The following is a 21,265-nucleotide window of genomic DNA, read 5'->3' as shown; positions in this document are numbered from 1 at the left end:
CATTCGGGAGGAGGCTCTTAGGCACAATTATAGGGAGGCCTAGCCTCTCCTTTGGAGCAACCGTCTTCCCAAGGGCAAATCCTGTGGTAGAGGGCTCAACCCATCAAACCACCAGTCCCCGATGTCTGTGGGCATGTTAGCAACCATCGCGTTGGGGCAGGCCAATACCCCTGCATTCTCCACCAGCTCCTCAAGGGAGCTCTGCATATTTTCCCCCCCCCTTTTTTTTTAAATCAACTGTATGAAAAATTAAAAAATAAAAAAAAAAAAACATACAATAAAAGAACATTTCAAAGAGACCATAACAAGGGAGTAAGAAAAAGACAACTAACCTAAGCTAACTACTTTACTTCCAACATGTTCCTACTCTACCCCAAGAAAGTAACTTAATATAGCAACATTTCTGTGAACTTGTTCCTACTATACCCATCAGAAATTAACAGACCATAGTCATTCCTGGGCATTCCCAGAACATTAAATTTACCCACGAAAGCTTATCTGTTCTTATTGGATTATTGTTCCCCCTTCCTTAATTACTCTCTGTCGCTAGTTCCCCTACATTCTACATTATAAACCATTTGTTTTACATTTTTCAAAGTTCACATTAGTGGTAGCATATAATATTTCTCTTTTTGTGCCTGGCTTATTTCGCTCAGCATTATGTCTTCAAGGTTCATCCATGTTGTCATATGTTTCACGACATCGTTCCTTCTTACTGCTGTGTAGTATTCCATCATGTGTATATACCACATTTTATTTATCCACTCATCTGTTGAAGGACATTTGGGTTGTTTCCATCTCTTGGCAATTGTGAATAATACTGCTGTGAACATTGGCACGCAGATATCTGTTCGTGTCACTGCTTTCAGATCTTCTGGGTATATACCAAGAAGTGCAATTGCTGGATCGAATGGTAACTCTGTGTCTAGTTTTCTAAGGAACTGTCAGACTGACTTCCAGAGTGGCTGAACCATTATACAGTCCCACCAACAGTGAATAAGAGTTCCAATTTCTCCACATCCCCTCCAACATTTGTAGTTTCCTGTTTGTTTAATGGCAGCCATTCTAATTGGTGTGAGATGGTATTTCATTGTGGTCTTAATTTGCATCTCTCTAATAGCTAGTGAAGCTGAACATTTTTTCATGTGTTTCTTGGCCATTTGTATTTTCTCTTCAGAGAACTGTCTTTTCATATCTTTTGCCCATTTTATAATTGGGCTGTCTGTACTATCATCATTGAGTTGTAGGATTTCTTTACATATGCAAGATATCAGTCTTTAGTCAGATACAGTTTCCAAATTTTTTTTCCCATTGAGTTGGCTGCCTCTTTACCTTTTTGAGAAATTCCTTTGAGGTGCAGAAACTTCTAAGCTTGAGGAGTTCCCATTATCTATTTTTTCTTTTGTTGCTTGTGCTTTAGGTGTAAAGTCTAGGAAGTGTCCACCTAATACAAAGTCTGAAGATGTTTTCCTACATTATCTTCTAGGAGTTTTATGGTACTTTCTTTTATATTGAGATCTTTGATCCATTTTGAGTTAATTTTTGTGTAGGGGGTGAGGTAGGGGTCCTCTTTCATTCTTTTGGAGATGGATATCCAACTCTCCCAGCCCCATTTGTTGAAAAGACCGTTATGACCCAGTTCAGTGACTTTGGGGGCCTTATCAAAGATCAGTTGGCCATAGATCTGGGGGTCTATCTCTGAATTCTCAATTCGATTCCATTGATCTATATGTCTATCTTTGTGCCAGTACCATGCTGTTTTGGCAACTGTGGCTTTATAATAAGCTTCAAAGTCAGGGAGTGTAAGTCCTCCCACTTCGTTTTTCTTTTTTAGAGTGTCTTTAGCAATTCGAGGCATCTTCCCTTTCCAAATAAATTTGATAACTAGCTTTTCCAAGTCTGCAAAGTAGGTTGTTGGAATTTTGATTGGGATTGCATTGAATCTGTAGATGAGTTTGGGTAGAATTGACATCTTAATGACATTTAGCCTTCCTATCCATGAACATGGAATATTTTTCCATCTTTTAAGGTCCCCTTCTATTTCTTTTAATAGAGTTATATAGTTTTCTTTGTATAGGTCTTTTATATCTTTTGTTTATTCCTAGGTACTTGATTTTTTTAGTTGCTATTGAAAATGGTATCTTTTTCTTGAGTGTCTCTTCAGTTTGTTCATTTCTAGCATATAGAAACATTACTGACTTATGTGCATTAATCTTGTATCCTGCTACTTTGCTAAATTTATTAGCTCTAGTAGCTGTATCGTCGATTTCTCAGGATTTTCCAGACATAAGATCATATCATCTGCAAACAATGACAGTTTTACTTCTTCCTTTCCAATTTGGATGCCTTTTATTTCTTTGTCTTGCCGGATTGCCCTGGCTAGCACTTCCAGCACAATGTTGAATGACAGTTGTGATAGCGGGCATCCTTGTCTTGTTCCTGATCTTAGAGGGAAGGCTTTCAGTCTCTCACCATTGAGTACTATGCTGGCTGTGGGTTTTTCATATATGCTCTTTATCATATTGAGGAAGTTTCCTTCAATTCCTACCTTTTGAAGTGTTTTTATCAAAAAGGGATGTTGGATTTTGTTGAATGCTTTTTCAGCATCTATTGAGACGATCATTTGATTTTTTCCTTTTGATTTGTTAATGTGTTGTAATAGATTGATTTTCTTATGTTGAACCATCCTTGCATGCCTGGAATGAACCCCACTTGGTCATGGTGTATGATTTTTTTAATGTGTCTTTGGATTCGGTTTCCAAGTATTTTGCTGAGGATTTCTGCATCTATATTCATTAGGGAGATTGGCCGGTAGTTTTCCTTTTTTGTAGCATCTTTGACGGGTTTTGGTATTAGATTGATGTTAGCTTAGCTTCATAAAATGAGTTAGGTAGTGTTCCATTTTCTTTGATGTTTTGAAAGAGTTTAGGTAAGACTGGTGTCAGTTCTTTTTGGAAAGTTTGGTAGAATTCCCCTGTGAAGCCATCTGGCCCTGGGCATTTATTTGTGGGAAGCTTTCTGATGACTGATTGGATCTCTTTGCTTGTGATTGTTGGTTGAGATCTTCTGTTTCTTCTCTGGTCAGTCTAGGTTGTTCATATGTTTCCAGGAAATTGTCCATTTCCTCTACATTATCCAGTTTGTTGGCATACAGTACTAACATTTTTGAAGTCATTTTTTAAATTGTAGAATATAACATATATACATAAAAGTGATAACTTTCCAAGTGCAATTTAACAAGTAGCTAGAGAACAAATTTCACAGAATATTATGTTACAATTCCACAGTTTCAGTTACTTCAATATGAAATATAGCATATATACAAAAAGGTACTATGTTTCAAAGTATGATTTAACAAGTGGATATACAGGAAATTTTCAAAGTTATTATGAGTTATAGCACCATAGTTTCAGTCATTTCCTTACTGTAAAAATCTAACATATATACAAAAAGGTATAGCTTTCAAATTGCCATTTAACAAGTAGCTATAGAATAAATGTCAGAGGATGCTATGGGTTACAGTTCCACCATTTCAATTCTTTCCTTCTAACTATTCTAATACCCTAGTAACTAAGAAAAAGAAAATTATATAAAGATTCAGTATTCATAATCCTTTGTAAAATTCCCTCGTCTGTTGCTACCGCTTCCTCTAGTTTAATCACTTTCCTGATCTTCAGGGACGTCTAGGCAGTGACCACCCTAACCTGCACTAACACATTTATGGACTGGATTGACCTGGTGTCTCTGAATGAAGCAAGTGAAAGCAGAGAGCCTGTCCTGATCTTTGGGGTGTCAGTACCCATCAAACACTCCAAAATCTGGGCGGTGTCTGTGAGGCCCCATACCATCTGGTTCCCCTACACAGCTGACCTCATTTCTCCACTCCAGCCCTCACCCACTTTGCTCTAGGCCACTGACCTTTTTGCTTGTCTCTAAACATGCCAGGCACACTCCTTGCCTCAGGGTCTTCGCATTTGCTATTCCCTTTTCTAGAGCACTTTTCCCACACATAGCCACATGGCTTACTCCCTTAATTCCTTCAGGTCTTTACTTCATTGTCACCTTTCCAGTGAGGCCATCTCTGGCCACTCTGTGGACACTCTACAAACCACCTACTCCAACCCTTCTATCTCCCTTCACTGCATTTTTCTCTGTAGCACTGATAACCATCTAACATACAAGACAGTTTACTTGTTTAGCTTGTTTACTGTCTGTCCCCCTTACAATAATATAATTTCCAGGAATATAGAGACTTTTTTTTCTGTTATAAACCTGCTTAATCTCCAGCCTCTGGAACTGGGACCTCAATATATGTTGAGTGAATCAATGAGTCATTGGGCTACAACACTGCAACAGCCAGTGATTCTTCTATAATTTTACCTAAAATTGAGGAAACCTTTTTTTTCAATTGATAAAACTTTTCTTTACAGGAGAATGCCAACTAATGAATGTAAAAGGAATGATAGAATTAGAAAAGCATCATTTGATAAATCTTGATGAAATTATTGACACAGACAAGGATTATTCATTAGTGTTAAAACCATTAGATGAAGAGCTGATGGGGAAACAGCTGTTGCTATAGCACCAAAGGGACACCACATGAATTACATTCTCTGCACAAGGTGGAATCCTAACTGCACAATCCATCAAGCCTTTAGACATCACTTATAGATTATGGAAAATACAGGGGATAGAGGAACAAGCTGAATGACACCACAGAGAGCTACCAGACAAATCCAGAAAGAGGCTGGTATCTTCCATAAGTCAATGATAGAGAAAAGGGACTGCGCTAGCCTAAAATACACTCATGAGACTCAACATCCAGAAGCAATGTGTGGTCCCAGATTGGATGCCCAGTTGGACCAACAGAATGGGTAGGACACTTTGGGTCAACTGGGTATCAGTAAGATGAAATTTACTGATAGAAAGGTAGAGATTGTAACTGAAAAAAAGGTGGTTGTAGAACACTATGTGTGGTATGATCACATTATGGCAAACACATACACACATACACATACATGTGCTATACATACGCTATACATACACATAAACCTATACATATATGTCTTAGATTACCAGCTGCTAAAACAAACACCACACAAGGAGTTGGCATAACAATGGGGATTTACTGGCTCATGGTTTCAGAGTCTGGAAGGCTTGCTTCCTCCCTGGGTTGGTAGTGTTCAGACTGGCTGGTAATCCTTGGGTTCCTTGGCTTTCCCATCACACGGCGATGTCTTCTTCTTTCTCTTCTGGGTTCCACTGACTTCCAGCTTCTGGCTCCTCCCCATGGCTTTTTTTTTCTATAATACTCCAGTAATAGGATTAAGACCCATACTGATTCAGTTGTCCACATCCTAAGCAAAAATAACATCTTCAGAAGGTCCTATTTACAATGGATTCATACACACAGAAATGGGGTTGAGATTAAGAACATGTTCTTTCCTGGGGTACATAATTCAACCTACCACAATATACATGCAAGTTTATATATGAATACATAATCTGCAAGGAGCTAACATTGGTGGTCTCTGTGTAGTGAGAATATAAAGCTTTAATTATTTAAAAAATTTTCCTTGCTTATAAATTTCCAATCTTCTCCAATAACCATATACTATACCTATGACAACAGAAAGGTTAAAATATAAAATTGTTACATATTTAAAAGAACATCTGGATTGTGGAAGACAGTGAAGTAGGAAGATCCAGGAATGAGTACCTCCATCAAAACAACTACTGAGCTGGCAGGAATGATCTGAATCAACTATTTCAAAACTGTGGAGTTTAGTGAAACACTGCGCAGCATCCAGGGAAGAGCTGGAGGAAGAGGCTGGTATATTGAGGTTCACAATTTCATCATCCATGCAGCAGCTACTATCCCCCATCTCCTAGCCACGTGGGAGGCAGCAGTGGGGACTGCAACCCAGGCTCCTAACGCTACTTGCTGGTACCAGGATTTCTCTAAGGAGCTAGTCCTCCAAAATCTGAGGGGGTGGTGGTGGTGGTAGTGTGGTCAGATCACTGATCACTGCTTTTTTGATCAGCTACTTCAGCTCACCGGGAGCCAGCTCTGAGAGCAGACACTGTTCCAACTCCCCTCAGGCAACAGCAACAGAAGAGTCTTAAAGGGAGAACTAAATTTCCAGAGTCATACAACATAATACTCAGAATATACAGTTCTCCACAAAACATTACAAAACATGAAGAAACAGGAAAGTATGATCCATTTGCAGGAAAAATAGTTTGTCAGAAACCATCCCTGAAAAGCTCATTTATTGAAACTATTAGCCAAAGACTTTAAATCAACTGACTTAAATGTGTTCAACGAGCTAAAGGAATCCATACACAAGAACTATAAGAAATTAGGAAAACACTGTCTGAATAAAATAAAGAAATGGAAATTATAAAAAGGAACCAAACAGAAATTTTGGAGCTGCAAAGTACAGTAATTGAAATGAATAACTCATTAGATGGATTCAACAGATTTGAGCAGGCAGAAGAAAGGATCATGAACTTGAAACAAGACAAATGAAATTATCCAGTGTGAGGAGCAGAAAAAAAAGAATGAAGAAAAACGAACAGAGCCTGAGAGACCTGTGGGACACCATCAAGCATACCAACATACACATCACTGAAGTTCCAGAAGGAAAAGAGAAAGAGAAAGGGGCAGAAAAGGTATTTGAAGAAATAATGACCAAAAACTTAACAAATCTGATGACAATATGAATATACATGTTCCGGTTTGCTAAAGTTGCCAGAATGCAGTATACCAGAAATGGATTGGCTTTTACAATGGCGGCTTATTAGTTCACAAATTTACAGTTCTAAGGCTATGAAAATGTCTAAATTAGGGCATCAAGAGGCAGATACCTTCTCTGAGGAAAGGCCAATGGCATCTGGGGTTCCTCTGTCACACAGGGAAGGCACATGGCTGACTCGGCTGAACCTTCTCTCCCGGATTCAGTGACTTTCTCCAAACTGTCTCTGGGCCTGTCTTAGCTTCTCTCTTCACTTCTCCCAGGGACAAACTTCAGATTACATATCTTAAGCTTCTCTCTTAGCTTAGCATTTTCAAATGTCTGTCTGCATCTCCAAGTGTCTGGGTCTGCATTAGCTCCAAGCACTCTCTCTCCCTGAGCTCTCTTAAGGACTCCAGTAAACTAATTAAGACCCACCTTGAATGCGTGGGGTCACATCTCCATGGAAATAATCTAACCAAAAGGTCCCACCCACAATTGAGTGGGTCACATCTCCACGGAAACAACCTAATCAAAAGATGTCACCCACAATAAGCCTGCCCCCAAAAGAGTGGATTAAAAGAACATAGTCTTTTATGGGGTACGTAACAGATTTAAATCAGCATAATACACATCCAGGAAGCTCAATGAAATCCAAGCAGGATAGACTCTAAGAGATAAACACCAAGACACATTATAGTGACTTTGTTAAAATCTAAAAACAAAGAGAGGATTCTGAAAGTAGTAAGAGAGAAGTGAACTGTCACATACATGGGATCCCCAATAAGATTAACAGTGAATTTCTCATTAGAAACTGTGGAGGCCAGAAGACACTGGGATGGCATATTTAAAGGCATCAAAGAAGAAAACTGTCACCCAAGAATTCTTCATCCAGCAAAATTATCTTTCAAAACTGAAGGAGAAATTAAGAAATTTACAGATAACAAAAATGGAAAGAATTCATTACCAGAGACCTGCTCTACAAGAAATGTTAAAGAGAGTCCTTCAGGCTTAAATAAAAGTAACTCAAAGACATAAGAAGAAATAACATTGGTAAAGGCAACTACACAGGTAAATATAAAATCCTGTATTGGACTTTTGATTTGTAAAATGCTCCCTACCTCCATGACTTTACAGACAAATGTTTTGTAAAATAACATTTTAAATCTACATTAATGGGCATACAATGTATAAAAATAACAATATAAAGGAGGAGGGATGGAGATACATAGGAGTAGAGAGTTTGTGCATGACTGAAACTGGACTGGTACTAGTCAAACTAGGTTGTTAATAGTGTAAGATGTTAATATAATTACAAATGTAACCACTAAGAAAATAGCTAAAAATATATAGAGAAAAGGAAAGAAGGGAGGAAAAAATGTACACTCTGAAAAATCAACTGAATACAAAAAAAGGGCACAAGATATTCAAATGGCCAATAACTATATGAAAAAATGCTCTACATCATTAGCCATTAAATAAATGCAAATTAAAACTATGTGACACCATTTCACACCCATTAGGACGGCTTACTTAAAAACTAACAGTTGTTGGCAAGGATGCAGAGAAATAGGAACCCTTGTTAATTGCTGGTGGGAATGTAAAATGGTGCAGCTACTGTGTAAAACAATTTGGCAGTTCCTCAGAAAGTTAAACATAGAATTACCATATACCCCAAAGAATCAAAAGCAGGAGCTCAGATAGATATTTGTACACCAATGTTTACTGCAAGATTATTCACAATAGTCAAAGTGGAAGCAACCCAAGTGCCCATCAACAGATGAATGGATAAACAAAATATGGTATACACATACAAGGAATGTTATTCAGTTGTAAAAAGAAATGATTTGTTGGTACATGCTACCATGTAGGCGAACCTTGAAAACATCAGGTTGAGTGAAATAAGTCAGGGACAAAAAGGACAAATATTGTTTGATTTCTCTTATGTCAAATACCTAGACTAAGCAAATTCATAGAGGTAGAAAGCAGAATAACAGTAACCAGAGGTGGGGGGAAAAGGAAGGGGGAGTTATTGCTAAATGAGTATGAGTTTTAATTTGCGATAATGAAAATAATCTGGAAATAGTGGTGTAAGTTACACTGGGTTGTTAATATACTTAACATTAAAGAATCATTCACTTAAAATGGTTAAAATGATTTTTTGGTGTATACTTTCCCACAATTAAAAATGAGTTATTTTAAAAAATGGTAAAGGAAGAAATACCCAATTTTTCCCTTAGAAAATCCAAAAATAAGAGGAAAGAAAAAGAGACTAGGGCTCTTTTTCTAGCGTCCCCATCAGAGGGGCTGACTGAGGTGTGGTTGCAAGAGCTGGGGACCTGTGTGCAGAGAAGCAGGTCCTTCTGGAAAGCCCTTGCTCTCTTCCTGCCTTGGCGCTGCCAGGCCCCGGAAAGGGTGGGAGTTTTAGTTGCTGACCTGCTAATGCCTTGTAGGTGGGGAAATTTGGGGGTAGACTGGATCGCAGAGCTCACTCTTTTTGGAAATGCCTCTTGTCAAGTCTCAAACCCTGGTATAAGATGAATTTTTCTCCACTTGGTGGAGAAACTAGAAAAACGACGTTCAGGAGTTTTTCTATTCGGCCACAGACTGCCCTTTATTCTAAGATTACGACCATTTCAGTTTTTTATATTAAAACGTCCCTCTTACCCCATCCTCTATCTTTATTGAAGGATACTTTACATACAACAAAAGTCACCCATGGCACATGTAGTTTTATGAGTTTTGGCAATGGTACATGATTGTTTGCCACCAAAACCAAGAAAGAATATTTCCATCAGCCCCCAAAACTCCGATACCCCTTTGAGTTTACCCCTCCACCGACCCCACCCAGCCCCAGGCAACCACTGATTTGCTTTCTGTCACTATAATTCTGCCTTTTCTAGAAGGTTATTATGAAAATTGAAAATATAGAGAAAAGTCAAAAGAGTAATATATTACACCCATATACCATCAAGATTTGACAATTAACATTTTGCCATATCTACTCATCTATACTTCTCTAGTTGGGTTCTTCTTTTTTAACGATTTGAAAGTAAATTGCAGACATCATGGCACTTTTCCCCATTAACAATGTAGAATGCTGCTCTCAAAAATAAGAACAAAAATGTCTTTTCTTTTACAAAATAAAGATGAGTAGATGGTAGTTTAAAAAAAAAATCCTCACTCGGCAAAAATAAAAAGTTGACAACCTTGCCCCATAGTTCCTTGGAAATTTACGGTCTGTAAATGGCAACACTTGTTTCTCTGGAGTCGGTCTCTGGTGAGAGGAAGCTACAAGCCTTCTTTTTCATCTCCAAATACTAAACACAAGAGCCAGCTCGTGGGGGCGGGGGCAGGATGTTCAGCTAAGAAGCTTGAGGGCTTCAGGGCTGGGTTATCGTCTTAAGGGTTTATCAGGGCATATGCAGGAGGAAAACTGGTACGCTCTGCTAAACATCAACTACAAAATGAAAACATTTTGTCCTCATTGCTTTGGTTTTACTAAAGCAGAGCTGACTTGAGAAACTTGAAGCGACTGGGACTTATGGCCAGTGCAAGGGAATCAGCTTTCCAAAACTCATAATTCCAACAGGTACCTCTCAGTCCACCGGCTTCCAGAAGCGAGGGCTGATTTGGCCTGGCCTGGCCAATAATAGCTGCAATCTTAAGTGGACTCCTGCGGGTTCTAAGTGTGGTCACTTGGTCCACGCTCCATCTGTTACGTGGATTGCCGCTATAATGGCTCCAGCAAGAAGTTCTTGGATGCTACCTTGTTGTAAGTCACCTTTCTTTCAAATAGTACGAAGTATGAGAAAATCCTTATTAGGATGATATCAGCCTCCCTCCTACTGTCCACTGCTCCATGTTAATCTAACATCCCTTTCATGTGTGAATCCTTCCATGATTAGAACATGGATGCTGCGTTTCTCGTGGGCACTGAAACCCTCTCACCACCTTGGGCTCCTAACCCTAGACATGTTTCAAAAGTCTGTCTTGAGGCGTGCCAAGAAGAGACTTCATGCTCTAGGTTTCCAGGTAATAGGAGGATGTTGGACAGACAGCCCTATGGATGAATACACTGGGATCTTGGAAAGTAGCTTCGCCTCAATGTTATTTGCTTTTCTTCCTGTAGGAGACCCCACGACCTGCCCTGCCTTGCAAAGTTGGGAAGAGCCATCAAATGTACCTGTAAGTTCTTTAAAAAGATGAATTCCCGTGCCAACTGGAAGCAATGGTATCCTCAAGACTTACCCTTGTCCTCCCACTGATGAAACTGACATCCGACTTGGGGCTTTCTTTGCTCTCCCCTCCTGCCATGCGGATCCCAACATTAATGGGGCTTTTGGGAATAGTGAAGTTGCTTTGACATGAGAATATGAAGTCAACCCCAGACTAGGGGACTGACCTTGGGGCACACAGATGGGCTTCAGGATCCGTGAACCTCCAGGGGGTGTAAGCAAAAGTACGTAGATATGACATTTTTCTGAGATGCCAGCCCATCCTTTCTGCATTGCTTTAGAACAAAAAAGTTTGAAAAGCACTGATACCAAGCCAGTGTAAGACATCACTTTGTACATTGAGAACCAGGGCATGCACAAACTCATACAGAATAAAATTTCTACAAAATAGCATTTATCTCCATTGTGTGATACATGCTTTCATTTTTTAACTTCCTCTCCCTCCTCTCTCTTCCTTGCACCTGGTTGTGACCCACGATTTTGGAGCTGTTTGGGTTTGTTTTTCATTGCTTTAATTCAATTAAATCAAAGGTTTACCAAGGGCCCACTGTGTGTCAAGCCCTATGCAGGTGCTATGGGTATGGTGGGCCCAAGGATTTCCTGACTGCTACAACCACTGGGGCATGTACTTCTGGGGCAACAGGTCGCACACCTCTCAGAACCAGAAATGGGACTGCTCATAGCCTATGTTCTTACTGGCTGAGTTCACAAGCATAACTTACCTATCCTCTCTTAGCTCTACTTCCCTGAAAAAATGAAGTCCAATCTTTCCCTTCTCCATGTGTCCTGGTATCAAAGCTAAGCAACAGCTGAAGCCTAGCACACAGCAATGGGCACGGGGCCATGTTTTCCACTTAAAACATCAATTTATTACTTAAAACATCAATTTATTGCTTATATGAGGAAAGTCAACCAAATCCAGTGTGACACATAAAAAACAAGGTTGGCAAAGGATACCTAAGAGTCAGATGGCAGAGTGTAGCCCTGACTGTGGCTATTGCCAAATGGCCATAAAGGCTCCCCTCTCTGTACCCACGCTGCTGGGCAGTGCCCCCTGCTCACCAAGGTGGGCCATGCCATCTGCCCTAGCGAATGGTGGGTTACCAAACACCGTCCAAGGAGAATGGTGAAAAGAGAGTGCGTACTGACGCTTGCTTTCTTGCTGCATCATCCCTGTGTGCTGGTTTGGAGCTGTTATGTACCCCAGAAAACACCATGTTCTTTTAACCCATTCTAGTGATTGCAGACCTATTGTGAGTAGGGAAGTTTTGATTAGGCTATTTCAATTGAGATGTGACCCGGCTCATTCAAGGCGGGACTTAATCCTTCACTGGAGCCCTTTATGAGAGGCAGGTAAGGCAGGAGAGAACCACCCAGAGGCATTTGGAGTCAGCTACTGAAACCAGAACCAGGAGAGAAGGACCAGTATGCACCTTCCCATGTGACAGAGAAACCCCAGATGCCAGCAACCTTTCCTCAGAGAAAATAACTTCCTCTTGATGCCTTAGTTTGGACATTTTTCTGGCCTTACAACTGTAAATCTGTAACCTAATAAAATCCCACTGAAAAAGCCACATTTCTGGTATATTGTTTTCTGGCAGCTTTAGCAAACCCAAACACCCTGACTGCACATCAACAGCTGGACATGTGTGAGCCCACCATGGACCATTCATCCCAAGCCTGGCCAGCCCAGATGACTCACAAAATCATGAGAAGTATTTACTGTTACATGGTATTAAATTTTGAGATAGTCTGTTGTACAGCGAGGGTTAATTGGATCCTGTTTTGAACAAACCACATATTAAAAAAAAAGACACCTTGAAACAATCAGGAAAATATGAATTTGGACTGGATAGTGGTCATATTAATTAGAAAATTCTATTGGGTATAATTATAGCACAAGTGTCTTAGTTTGAGAGGCATGCTTATATATGGGTAAAATGACTTTGTCTGAAATGTGCCTTAAAACACTGGGGAAAAGCAGAGGGGAAGAGGTGAGACGAGACAGGCAAAATTGTTGAGTGATAGGCCTGCAGGCGTCCCAGTCACCATTGCTTACTCTGGTTTTATGTACAAAAGGTAACCCCCACCCCCCAGCTTACCTGGAGGCCCTGGGTCTATCCTAACTTGCATTACCTCGCTGTCAGCCAGCCGAGGGCTAGAAGAGAGGACAGTTGCACAGGAGAAGATGACTGAGGGGCACAGGGTGTTTGAGCAGCACAGGCCTGGTCGGAGCCTGTAGAGAATGGGAGAAGGTCTGGAACGGGACAGGGAAGGATTCAGAGGCCTAGCTGGGAACGAAGTGGGAATTTCCAATGAAGCTGGAGCTGCCTGAGGAGCTAAGAATCATTTTGTGGATCAGAGTCCTGTCTTCCGGAATCCACTAAATAAACGACAGGCTTTTACAGAATGTATGCAGATACAGATACAGTTCACTTTACTTGAGATCTTCACAGCTTATTGGATGGAAAATCTGGAATTTCAGGGACCAATGGGGCCCAGGAGAAAGGACTACATAGAGAACTAAAGGCGTCAACATGGCCAATTCCCCCACAGGAAGATGTGCTTTTGCGTCACGCCTCTCACGTGCTTCCTGGGCTGGGAGTGGTGGGCCATGGCTGCACCAAAGCGCCCACCTGGGAGGACCTGTTTCTTGCTTAGCTGGGAAACTTTTCCCCATCTGTGAAATGGATGAGATTCAGATCATTGCAGCATCTGAGACCACAGTCTCCTTTTATTATCCAAGGCATCCCCTAAAAACAAAATTTTTTGTTTTCTGCACCACAGCAACCCATCCGGGAACAAGATATTATCACTGCTACACTTGTGTCTCCTGTCCCCCACACAGGTTGTCAGTGGTTAAGTTCACATTTCAGTCAAATGGACAAAAATGACTGTTGTGCCACATGTGCTTAGGAGACATGCAGTTCTGTACCTGGGTGCACTGGGCAACCTGGAGTTCCCCAAGCACCTAGGGGCCAGGAGAGAGCAGCTTCACCTGTGTAGCCCAGCATCCAGGCGAAATTCCTGTGGGCATCACGATACAGAAATTGCAAGCAGGGCTTGATGAAAGATACGAGAAAGATACGGGATTTAAAGATAAGGCACGAAACTGGATCCATCATATCATTTTGGAAAATGATCTGGGGAATTTTAAGCTCATTAACATTTTTTTTCCACTTCCCAAATTCTGAGATGTGTTAATGTCTTGGATCAAAGCGGGTCTTACAGCAGACAGCATCTTTGAGGGTACATACCAGCTCTCAACTCTCAAGAACTAGCTAACCAATTTTCAATGCTGGCTGCATGCAACAATCACCTGGGAAATTTAAAAATGACACCTATGCCTGGCCCGTCTCACCCAACTGGGCCAAAAGCCCACTGCTGTGGAACCCCAAACCTCTAGCTCAACCTTGACAGTTAAGCAACTTAAAGAGGGATTTCACCATTTGGGGATCTCACACTGAAACATCTTCTCTGTAGATGAAAACCACAGAGCAGCTGTACCACCCTTGCAGGCCAAAGAAAACAGGATAATCTGAGGCTCCTGCAAAACTTATCAGATCTACTTTAAGAATTACTTACCTCTCCTTGAAAATGACTGTAAAGAGTTCATTCAGATTTTTCTGAGCTTGTTAGCTGTCTCTGAGACTTCAGATAAGGATGGAAGCCTGACTCAAAGCTTCCTGGCTACTTTCCCTGAGTAAATACCACGTGGTAATGGATCTGCACAGCCGGAGTCTTTTGGGGGAGGATCCCTGGGAGATCCTAATTTGTTCTAATTTGACACAAGGCTGCCTGTTAAGATATCTGGGCTATCATGAATAAATCCCTCCTCAATGAGGTAGTTCATGCCTCTTTAGCAAAGGAGGCAGACTGGAGGCCAAAAAGAAAACAAGACATGTACAGTTCACATGAGTTCTATGGACAAAGCCTTCACTGCAGGGGCCAAGAGGAATAAAGTCAGTGTGTGGGACATTTCCAGTTTTAGTGAAGAGCCCTAAATGATGTGAAGTGGGAATGCTGACATGTTTATAGAGTGATAACTTGTGGCAAGGGGCTTTAATGATGAACAATGAGGAAAGACCAGGGAAATATGAGCCACTGTTTACAAATGAAAAAATACCAGGAAAACAAATTAAAGAACTAGTTTTTGTTCTTGTTTTTTTTGGTTCTTTCTTAAAAATAAAGGAGAATAAAATAACAACCAAGAGGCCTGGAGCTGAAAAGTATATAACAGATTTTTTTTCTCTTTTTAAATTTACAATCAAGTACTGTTGGGCAACATAAATGAATAAATAAAAGACGTGCCCCGACCTGTGAATCTCAACTCCCCTTAACCAAGTTGTCTGAACAGCAAACCAAAAAGGGGAGATGAAGACAAGGGAAAAGAGTGAGAGAGGAGACCAACCCCTACCAGAGGAAAAGAACAAGCATCCTTCCTCTTTCACTCACATCCTGAACTGTCCAGAAAACAAGTTTGGAAGGAAAAGAAAAAATTAAAGTGCAAATTAAAAAGTGATAAAAGCATGAGTGTTTTAGACACCCAAGCAAAGAACTCAAATTTCATACACAGGTAAGATGGTACAGGTAAATATTTTTAAGTGCCATAGGCCAACGTTCCCTCAGGGTTTATCCCAGCATTTGAAACTGGAAGATGCTGCGTCCCCACACTCCCAGGAGAGCCCTGTGCACTAAAGCACCGAGGGGCGCTGCCTGTGTGCCGGGCAGAGGGGCAGAGGCTGGTATCACCAGCTCCAGAGTAGTACAGCTGTGGCCCCAAATTCCCTGTCACTGGTAACCGCCATTTAACCAAACCTGCAAAGGTGGCATGCACCCCCCTCTAGGGAACGTGCACACCCACTTCCCTGGCAAGAGTCTTCACTTCTGCCCTGATCTCATTTTTTTTTTTAAACAAATTGAGATTTATGTCTTAAACAGATATGTAGGATGCTGAGGTAAAAGGAGGTCAGAAGCTCTTAAGAACAGTTGTCTTTCCAAGAACAGTTTGAGAAACCTAAGGAAATTTCAGAAGTAAGAAGATAAGAGCAAAACAAGAGCCCTGCGAGAGGGGCAGACCACCAGAGAGGACTGCAGGCCCATCAACTCCTTCAAGCTCAGAATATTCCCTGCATCTGTGCTTCCTGTAGGCAGGTGATGGGACCTACACTAGGCCAGAACCAACTCTGGAAGGACGGGAGAAAGCACAGGCGAAGGAACACCAGGCAGGGCGGGTGTCTTTGGCACTGCTGTCCAGTGGGAAAAACCAGCGGGTGCTTTGTGCGTCACCCAGTGAGGTATGGAAGATCCAAGCTACTAGTGTTTCCCCTCCAACCTCTGCTGAGGGCCCGCAGTGTTAGATTTGTTTTCAGTGTTAACTCTTTCAGGCCACTGGAGACCTCAGTCCAAATTTCCAGCAATCCTATCCAAAGGAAAGCCACCAGGCTGCATCACTTGAGCTCTTCCCCAGGAAGTCAAAGCTCTGCCCTGACAAGCCACCTGACCATGCGCCACCGAGGGAGTCCATTTCCTCCCCGGCTTTGGATCAGCTCTCTCCTGAGGCGGGTGCCTGAAGGGCTCCTCATACTGAATGTCGCTCAATACACCGACCATAGCACAGCTTTGTTTCCTTTGTCCACGCTGATAACGTGAGACCCGGCGGGGGACCACGCCACTGCATTGATCGAAGAGCTTCAAAAAAAGAAATCAGAAGAAAACCAGGCTTCAGAACATTTGGGTTGAGATCTTAGTAAACAGAACAGCAGCCTCCTTTGCATTTAGTAAGTCAGCCATCTCCCCCCTTCCTTCTGTACTCTTCAGCAATGCTCACCCTCACAGGCAGGGAGTTTACAAAGAGCGTTAAGAATGCTGAAGGAACCTGCATTAAAGTAACTTGGGGCAACTGACTGAGGGGTGGTGGAGAAAGACGCTGCTGCTTAAGGGCACGGGGTATTCAGAATGGGGGTGAGGGAAAGGAAAGGAGGGCATGTAGACTCTAACTAGCAGGCGGACAGAACAGAGTTAAGGGGAAAGGGGGGTCTGGGAGTTGTCTCTTAGATGGAAGATAAACAAGAACCAGTTTTTACAAGTCAATTTACTGACAAAAGGGTCTTCCATGGGAAAGAGGGAGAGACGGCAGGATAGAGAGGCACAGAGAAGGAAATAGAGAGGGTGCTCTGTAACAGGACAGCAAGAGAGAATGGGCTTCTTTGACCCACGGGCCTCCATTCTCATCACTCTGGCTGGTATATTCTGTTGTTTATATAAGCAGGGAACTGTTGTCTGAATCTGACGTCCTAGAACCCCAGCTTCTCTCAACTAACCTAACTTACAGATAGCTGAGCAAGTAGGCAGCTGTTACCCTCACAGAGCTGACTGGGCATTCGAGGACAGGTACAAGTCCGATGAGGACACAGTTCCTGGGATGTTCACAGCCTGTGAGAGGGTTCATCTTACCTGTGGTGCTTTGAAAGGACCCTCTCCACTTTCCCTGTAAGCACACTCCAAATGTAGAGGGAGCCCTCAGCTGAGCCTGCTGCCACGTAACTGCCATCAGGGCTAGGGATAAAGAAACGGAAGGGAAGTCATCAAGTCCCCCGATCAGCGGCCTCAGGCCCTCCACCCAAGACGTGATATTTATTCTTCATTTATGAGCCAAAGACATGACCATGCCTCTGTTTATCCAGAAATCAGAATGTGCTATCCGCAATTCCATGGACCAGCCTGCTGCACCCTGTTATTTCAGCCTTACCCTCTACAAGTGGGCTACAACCTCCAAATGGCTAAGAGTTTCAGTAGATGGAATGACGGGTATATGGTTCAATGAAAGTAGGAAACAAAAAAAGGCAGCACCAACTGTGGAGAAGCTTCTCCACAATATAGGAACGGGGACTAGAAGAGAATGTAATTAGAAAAGCACGGTAAGTAGAAGGGAGAACCAGGAGACAGAAGAATGCTAGAAAGGAAAGCGACACTGATGGTGGCCTCTAGCAGTGAACTTGCAGGCTAACTCCTCGAAGGCGGGTGGCGGCATTACACAAATGAGCTCTACTTCCCCTATGGGAGAATGCCCATGCCCTAACCACTGAGCTCAACCAAGCCACTGGTGGCAATGGAGGGCAGCATCACTAACCTGAATACAACTCGGGTCCAGTCGGAGCCACACTTGAATCCTGGTGCACTGAAACAAACAAAAGGTCACTGTTACCAAGGCAGCTCCCAGTACTCAATAAGGAAGATGGCAGGAAGCCAACGGTCTTCACGCAATCTTCAAAATCTAACAATACTCAAAGGAACCAAACCCCAAATATCTTTAGTTACCTAAATGTCTGCTTAACAGCATTTATCCGTAGATCAATAATTTTTAGTAGGTCATCCCGGGAGCAGCTTAGGAGCTCAGTTCTTTCTGGGTTTAAGTCCAGGGCAGTAATCTTTCCCAGCAGCTCCATCTCTCGGACTATACTCTCTGACCTAAGAGACAGATGAGAAAGTATAACATGTCAGGATCAGAACCTCTCCATTTTAACCATGTTAAATTACACCCAGTGTAATTCTAAAATTCATGTTTCACGTTCAAATTTCAGATTTAAAGAGGCCAAGCAAAGGCTTGAATAAAACTGGAAGTGGTGACTAGGAGCTGTGAGCTTCATCCAGGCCTTTCTGGCCCCCTGCTGTGCTTCAAAGCACCATCTATAATCACTGGTTCTTTGCTTCCCACTCTCTCCACAATCCTGCTCTGCAATTTGGCTTCTGCCCTCTACTGAACCAGATCACCGATTAATGACCTCCTAGCCAGCACACCCAATGGCCTCATTTCAGGCCTCACCCTCTCTGCTTGACTTCTCCTGGCATCTGACTGCTCTAACTCACCCCCAGCCCCGACCTTGGCCCATTACAGGACTCCCAGCATCCTGCCCATTTCTGGCCACCCCACCTTGGGTAGTTCCCTAGGTGCTGCCTTCAGCCTTTCTCTTGTTGCTTTATGTGCCATCCCTGAGCAATCCATTTCCAGGTCTTCAAACCCTGCCTGTACACTAAGAACTTGTGATTTTTCCCTCCATCCCCAACCTCTCAATAACTCTGCTCATGTTTCTCCAAATGCCTATTAGAAACATGAATCAATGTCCACATCTTAATGCATTCTCTAAACCCTCTTCCTAAACCCGTTCTCACTGATAAGCCGTCTTTCTTTATTTCCTCCTTCTTCTCATCCTCCACAACCAACCCCAATCTATACCCCCATTTCCATCTCCTTCTACTGCTTTGAGTTCAGGTCCTCATCATCTCTTTATTGATTTCCCAGCCCCCTAACACATCCGCTAAATGGCCACCAAAGTAATCTAATAGAGTTACATGAGCCAATCATTTTCTTGCTAAACATTCAATGACTTATAAGATCAAGTCATTTGGAAATGGAGTAGAAAGCCAATCTGACCCCAATTTCCCCATTAGTCTCATGTGCCCATGTGCCCTCCCCTCCCCTGCCTGCCCCATCTCAGCCACACTGGGTTGCCCTGCTGTTCTGGTTCATGCCCAGTCTGGAACGCCTTCTAGTGGCTCTGCTGTCTTGTGACGGCTACCCTCCTCTGAAGGCTAACCTAGAGATGTTTTTTAACATACAGTACTCATCTACAAGGCAGCCAAGTCCACTCAATTGAGACAGAACAGTCTCTTCAACGAATAGTGCTGGGAAAGAATGAAAGAGCATCCCTATCTCACACTTTATACAAAAAATAACTCAAAATGTACCAAAGACCTAATTATAAAAGACAGGGCCATAAACTCCTAGAAAAAAATGGAGGGAAGCATCTTCAAGATCCTGTGGCAGGTGGAGGTTTCTTAGACTTGATACCCAAAGCAAAAGCAATGAAAGAAAAATGTAGATAAATGGGGCCTCTTCAAAACTGAATACTTTTGTGCACCAAGGGACAAGGCAGCCTACTCAATGGGAGAAAATATATGGAAACCACAAATCTGATAAGAGTTTAATATCCAGAATATATAAGGAAATCCTACAACTCAACTATAAAAAGACATACAATCCAATTTTAAAAAGGGCAAGACACTTAACAGACTTTTTTCCAAGGAGGAAATACAAAAGAACTCATTTCTACTTCAGCACAATACTTAGTGATTTTTATGTCTGTCCTCCCTATTAAATTTTAAAGTACCTGGTACTTTATTTTCCCAGCAGCTAGTAAAAGATCTAGTACATTGTACATCCTCAATAAATGATTGTTCAATTTCATGGTCAAGAACATTAAACTATTAAGACAAATATGAATTGGAGCTAATTCCTGTCATTTCTAGCGATATGCAAATCACATCCCATAAACAAAACAGCACTGTACTTCTACTCTGCACAGACCCATCCATCTGCCCCACCCCCCAGACTCATGGGTATTTTACCGTATGTCCCAAAAACGAATTTTCTTGTCAAAATGCCCACTCATTACACATTGCTCTGTGCAGACAATATCATTGCAACTGGATCCTGCAAACACTGTTTTTATGCCTGAAAGGAAAACAAACATTTATCAGGTAGAGGTACCCACATGGCTGCATATATAACACTGGTACATTCTAACCACTAAGTCATCAGAATTATCAATGTAAATGAAGCCGCAGAAGTGACGAGACTGTTACCACCACAGCACCACTCTGAATAAGAAACCAGACTTGAAATTCAAGCTTTATCACATAAAAATTCAGGCCCTGGCATGGAAAACAAACCCCTCCACAGTTAAAGTCTAATTGTGTGTACAGACAGAGAGTCTGAATTTCCTCACAGACTTTGCTGCGTAGATCCCAGAGTTTGAGGGTCCGGTCATGGCTTCCGGAAACAATACGTGCATTGTCCAGCAGGAACTTGGCAGACAGCACTTTCCCACTGTGCCCCGTGAGGGTGTGCTAGGAGAGAGAACACAGCCACAGAGTAAACCTCAGGGGATGCACATGTTCAGCATTCTAGAAGAGTACCAAAGGTTTTCAAACTTTAAGTGAGTCAGATTCTACCAACATCCTGAAGAGACAGTCAGGAACTTTCAGACACAAAACAATGAGAAGGCAAAGGGAAAAGAATATATGATATTAAGCAGTTTCATAAATTGGTTCTGGAACCAGAGAAGCTATGTCTTTAATATGACACAGTTTATCTCAACATTTTTGGCCAGCAGAGTAACAAGGAGAAACTCCCAGAAAGCCTATTTTGGGTTTTCCCGTAAGTATGGTATCAAGACCAAAAGGATAAATCTCCAACTAAAAATAACATTAAAAGAAAAAAAAAAAAAA

The 21,265-nt window shown here is 41.9% G+C and overlaps 1 protein-coding gene across 3 annotated transcripts in view; it reads right to left on the bottom strand.

The window, feature by feature from the left end:
• Window positions 1-15,198: 15,198 nt before the first annotated feature.
• The window catches only part of ATG16L1 (autophagy related 16 like 1), a 38,825-nt gene continuing 32,758 nt past the window's right edge, over window positions 15,199-21,265 (bottom strand). For all 3 annotated transcript variants that reach the window (XM_037849093.1, XM_037849094.1, XM_037849095.1), the window contains 6 exons: window positions 20,764-20,884; window positions 20,384-20,489; window positions 18,296-18,445; window positions 18,108-18,155; window positions 17,432-17,533; window positions 15,199-16,666 (listed from right to left, as the gene is read on the bottom strand). In XM_037849093.1, the coding sequence (XP_037705021.1) occupies window positions 16,573-16,666; window positions 17,432-17,533; window positions 18,108-18,155; window positions 18,296-18,445; window positions 20,384-20,489; window positions 20,764-20,884 (621 nt within the window). In that variant the 3' untranslated portion in view covers window positions 15,199-16,572. The remainder of the gene's footprint in view (window positions 16,667-17,431; window positions 17,534-18,107; window positions 18,156-18,295; window positions 18,446-20,383; window positions 20,490-20,763; window positions 20,885-21,265) is intronic.

This window comes from Choloepus didactylus, chromosome 9, assembly GCF_015220235.1.
Source record: "Choloepus didactylus isolate mChoDid1 chromosome 9, mChoDid1.pri, whole genome shotgun sequence".
Classification (NCBI taxonomy): Eukaryota; Metazoa; Chordata; class Mammalia; order Pilosa; family Megalonychidae; genus Choloepus; species Choloepus didactylus.
The sequence above is the reverse complement of the archived record's forward strand: the minus strand, read 5'-3'. Positions and strand labels throughout refer to the sequence as shown.